The sequence below is a fragment of the Rhinopithecus bieti genome, unplaced genomic scaffold (genome assembly GCF_001698545.2).
Source record: "Rhinopithecus bieti isolate Rb0 unplaced genomic scaffold, ASM169854v2 scaffold_44948, whole genome shotgun sequence".
In the NCBI taxonomy this organism is placed as follows: Eukaryota; Metazoa; Chordata; class Mammalia; order Primates; family Cercopithecidae; genus Rhinopithecus; species Rhinopithecus bieti.
This window is the reverse complement of record NW_016818762.1, coordinates 655,279-660,570: the sequence shown is the minus strand read 5'-3', so window position 1 is coordinate 660,570 and position 5,292 is coordinate 655,279. Positions and strand designations below refer to the sequence as shown.

At 41.3% G+C, this 5,292-nt stretch overlaps 1 protein-coding gene across 1 annotated transcript in view; it reads left to right on the top strand.

Annotated features, from left to right (window-relative positions):
- Nucleotides 1–5,292, top strand: part of RYR3 (ryanodine receptor 3) — a 580,605-nt gene that overhangs the window by 473,982 nt on the left and 101,331 nt on the right. The window contains exons 63-64 of the mRNA XM_017857433.1: nucleotides 421–659; nucleotides 2,031–2,112. Of these exons, the coding sequence (XP_017712922.1) occupies nucleotides 421–659; nucleotides 2,031–2,112 (321 nt within the window). The remainder of the gene's footprint in view (nucleotides 1–420; nucleotides 660–2,030; nucleotides 2,113–5,292) is intronic.

Here is a 5,292-nt window from a genome sequence, read left to right as displayed (position 1 = left end):
CTCGGCCTCCCAAAGTGCTGGGATTACAGGCTTGAGCCACCGCGCCCGGCCCCACAACTTTTCTTAAAGCTCATTTCCCTGTTCTTTTAACTAGATATTTACAGAAGACTTTAGCCAGTTGCAACTTACTATAGATAATAGCGGGTGGCCAATATTGGCTTCATTCTAGATTGTTCTCTGCATTTCCTAAAGAGGTGAGCAATATTTTCCTCAGATTTTCCAGTGGCTAGCCCCTCTGGGATTGTGTGATTCAGGTTTCTTCCTGGATGTTAACTGCTATCTCCCTTTCTCCTGGCACAGTGTCACTGAGTGACAGGAGTGGCAAATGTCTGCCTAGGTGACACTGCCAGCCAGTTTCAAGAAGAGGACTGGCCACAAGTACAGATTATCCTTCTAGATTTTCACATTGTTTGCTTGCAGGACTGTCATGAAGTCAGGCTCAGAGCTGGTGAAGGCTGGGTTACGAGCATTCTTTGAAAATGCTGCAGAAGACTTGGAGAAGACTTCAGAAAACCTGAAACTTGGGAAGTTCACCCATTCCCGAACGCAGATTAAAGGCGTTTCTCAGAATATTAACTATACTACAGTGGCTCTGCTCCCCATCCTGACGTCCATCTTTGAGCACGTCGCTCAGCATCAGTTTGGAATGGATCTACTCTGTGAGTTCTACTGGTATTTGTCATGGATTTATGTATGCATGGCCCCAGATAAGAGGTGCAGGGCCCATTCACTTATGTTGACCTTGAGGGCAGAGCAGAGAGAGAATTATTCCATGACTTTTCCTTCTTAGATTAAAAAAAAAGAAGAAGAAGAAAAAAAAGGGAAGTAGTAATATGCTCTTGGAATGAAAAGAAATTCCCTAACTTGAATATATAATATTTATCTTTTTCCACTTTTGTTCTGGACCAGAATTTCCCATCTGCCAGTCTAGCTCTCAGCTATTGTACTCTCGCTTCATTTGAAAGGTTATCTGAGTAATACAGTGGGAGACACAGATTTGCTCCTGAGTTTTGAGACATCATTTTTCTTATTAAGAAGCCTTAATTTATTCATTGGATACCAGGAGCAAAGGAAAAATGCTAACATTTCATTATCTGAGCTTTCAGAAGACTAAAGTTGGTTGGTTTTATTTTAGTTTGCATTAACACCATGTTTAGTGCCACCATTTCCAGCCCCCTGTGCAGATAATCTGCCACCAAACTTCAGTTTTACACTTTAAATGTTGGGACATGATTTAATTTGACCAGTTGTTAATAGCTAAGACGATGCCTTTCATATCCTTGAACAACTGAAAATCAATGATTTCTGCTGTGTGACGGCTGGGAGAACACCCAAACTCATTATTTTGTGTCATAGAAACAATGCAATTCCTTAGTTGGAAAATAAAACATTAAATTATTTCTGAAAGTAGTCCCAGCCTTGGTATAAGCTCCAGACATAGCTAGGGATGTTTAGCCTGCAGATTCACAAGCAAAACATGCCCATCCCCTAGGAAACCTAAAAATCATGCTATTGAATTGCCTTTTGCAGCACACCCAGCAGAGAACTTGGGATAGGCAGACATGAGGGATTTTGCTCGATCTCTAAGGAAAGACTAGCAGTTGGACGTATCTTCCTGGGAAATGAGCAAAAGGCTCATTCAAGCTTCAGACTTTCTGCATTCTTCCTTCCAAAGGAAGGAAATACTGCACTGGATACAATTTGGCTAAAATGTCTGTCTCTATTGGAAACAAACCAAATCGCATTATGGAAGGACCCATTGGTCAAGTGAGTCCTGTGAAGCAATGCGATCTTCATGGTGAGCCCCACAGAGGAACTGGGATTGCTCAGTGAAGGATTTTTCCTATCTTTTTTTTCCCCCCAGTCCAGCAATTAGCAAACTGGCATCTGGGTAGAAAAGGGATATGCTTGTTGAGAGAGAGAGAGAGGTTTTACTCTTGACTGATGCTCATGCATTTTTTTTTCCTCTGCATGGATCCTTTCTGTGTCCGGGATTGATGCAAATCAATGAAATTTCTTCTTTGTTTCAGTGGGTGATGTGCAGATTTCCTGCTACCACATACTGTGCAGCCTCTACTCCCTTGGGACAGGAAAGAACATTTATGTTGAAAGGTAATTAGTGAACGCAGAGGCTAACACTTTGAGGCGTAGCAAAATGTTACTTACAGTTTTTGTAAACACTTAATGATGTCATCTCAATCCAGCAAAAACCAAAATGCTCACTGTTATAGAGTGGTGGTTTTGAGATTCTTATGGCAATATAAAGAAGTGCAATGATGAGGCTATTGAGATTTATGACTTCTGTGGAGATAGCTGGTGAATGTATGTGGATGGAGAAGCAATATAGCCAAGCTAAATCATGTGCTTGTAACCAAACTGTGTTGGAGATATGTCCGTTTCTTCAGAATCACAGCTTCTAAATAGCTTCCAGAGTGTCTGAGGTTAAAGTTTGCTGAGAAGCTCAAGGGACATGCGGCAGGTGCTTTGGTGTTTAATGAGTTTCTGTGTGCTACAACCCTGGACCTTTACCGGTCTTGGCTGTCAGATTTGCTATAGTTTTCAACAAGTGCACACTTTGGTATTAGCAATGCTAGTCAATCCTCTTGAGTCTGAGCAAGCTGATTGCAGAAGTGTGTGGGTTCCGGTTGGCCTCTCTAATCTGCCTGTCGCAGCAGAGGCCCTCGGTGACCCCTTGCTTTTCAGCATCAAATACTTTGTGTTCTATTGTTCTGTTTAATCAATGGGGAAGATTGGAAGGATAAACAGTATTAACAAAACTCTGGATCTTACTCTTATCCTTGGAAGATTTTTGTTTTCTTTCTTGCCTTTTCAAACAAGCCAACTGGAAAGAATTGAATCTGTGCTTACAATTACTTAATCTAAAATCCTTCGGTATCTATTTTCCATGATGCTTTTATCAAATAAATCAGTGGTGAACACTTGTCTCGTGTCAAAACTTATATTTATTCAAATTACAATTTCTCAATAAAGCCAAAAATGAAATAAAAGCCTTCAGCCCCTTCAAGAACTAAGGAACTACTGACTTGAAGTCATGTACTAGAAACCAGAAACTGTTGTAGAAATGTCTGTTGCTTCATAATCACGGCATCTAAATAGCTTCCAGATACAAGAAATTAGTTGAGGAACTAATGACTACATTTGTTTTTATTATGATTTTAAGTCTTTAACAGTTGTCAGGCTTTTCTTACTGTTTTACATGAAATATAGATAAATCTTTTGTAATTTAGTATAGGAACTGGGCAGACAAAGTTTTATCCATATTTCACACCAAGTCACAGAAAATCAACAAAAAATTTTCTATTGATGCCAAATTTCACTTAAGGCAGGTGTTTTTAGTTTATTCCTCCCACTGAGCATTTGTAAATACGTCCCCAGTATCTTTCTCATTCTCTCATTATATGTCTACGTTCACCCATATGTCTGCATGGTTCTTTGTACAAGTTTTTATAAAGCTTATGCATTCTTCTCTTGAAAAAAAAAGTCAAAGAAAAGTCAACTCTGATACGTCAGACCAGAAAAAGACTGCTGTTCATGTGACTTTCTATCCTTCATTCATGCATTCATTCCAGGTTGACTGTGTATCTGCAGCACCGTGAAAATTGTGTCTGTGCTTCGTACTCCCTGTTGGTAGAAGTCAAGGCTTGGAGAAGTCCCTAGGTTAAGGCTGTCCCTATTGCTTTTTTCTGTATTTTTTTTTTCCTAAATATTTTTTCCCCAAACTATGTTTCTCATCTGTGTGTTGGTTATTAGGTGCACTGCCAGTTCTCGAGAGTGGAGAGGATGTGTGTGCTTGTGTGTTTTAAAATGGAGGAGAATGGGCCGGGCAGGGTGGCTCAAGCCTGTAATCCCAGCACTTTGGGAGGCCGAGACGGGTGGATCACGAGGTCAGGAGATCGAGACCATCCTGGCTAACCCAGTGAAACCCCATCTCTACTAAAAAATACAAAAAACTAGCCGGGCAAGGTGGCAGGCGCCTGTAGTCCCAGCTACTCGGGAGGCTGAGGCAGGAGAATGGCGTAAACCCGGGAGGCAGAGCTTGCGGTGAGCTGAGATCCGGCCACTGCACTCCAGCCTGGGCGACAGAGCAAGACTCCGTCTCAAAAAAAAAAAAAAAAAAAATGGAGGAGAAGGAACAGGAAGAAACAGCAGGCAGCTTCACCTCTGAGAAGCTGGCTCAGGACTAACTCTTTCTCCCTAAATCAGCAGTGTGTTTAGCCCTAGCAAGGTACCAACGCTCAGCCTCTGATGTTCTCCCCCAACTAAAGTAAGCAACTGGCCCAGCCCAGGTGAGAGGCTGGTGAAACTCAGTGCATCCTAGAGTCACAGGACTTGTGTTTAGTGATTTAATGCAACTGTATCCCCTACTTAGAGAACTCAAGTCAGTGGCCACAAAATGGGCTACTTCTCTCACTCTTTCGCTTCACCTGACCTCCAGGGTTTCTCTAGGCTAGGAGTCCAGGTCACGAGAATGGCAGGATGGCATGTATACTTTTCCCTACTCTGTTCCCATCTGCTACTCTGTAATATGGAACATGGCCTCACACGCATGCTGCCCGCCAGGTCTCCCGTGGCCTGCTCACACCCTTCATCCTCATTGTTTCAGGCAAAACCTTATCTTTTGGCCCCCTTAAGACCCCTATATTTACTTGCAAAGATTTCTATGTCCTCTTCCAGGTCTGGAAAGTATGTTTCCATTTCGGTGTCCTTACTTGATTTGGTTCCTATTTTATGGGGTCAGAGTTATCGTACATTTTCCAGTTTTCGCATAGATCAAGATGTCTTCCTAGTTTCTTTTCCTCGTTTCTTGTGGGTTTCACAGAGGAAAGTACAATGAACCCACCATTTCTCTATCACTTTTTGCTGACATCTCCTAGACTGATGAGCGTATGTAAGGGAATCACTACATACTTGCTTTCCAGCTCCACCTGGAGTATGTTTTGTAGATAGAAATGATTCAAGACACCCTGGTGATAGGGTTGACTGTGAGGGGAAAAGTCATTGAAACAGAGTACAGACATTTCTTTTGGAATATTTTCTAATTGAGAATGTCATTGACAAATGGAGTTTGCAGACATGAAATTTCAGAGAAGGATAATGGTTTGTGCGTTTAAACATGCAGAATACCTAATTATTTAACTTGGAGGCACTTTGATGAACTTAAAGAACATTTGATGGGGGTTATTCAAGAAAGCAAAGCTTGAAACTTGATAACATTAAACCCTGGGTCTCAGTTTTTTTTTTTTTTTTTTTTTTTTTTTTTTTTTTTTTTTT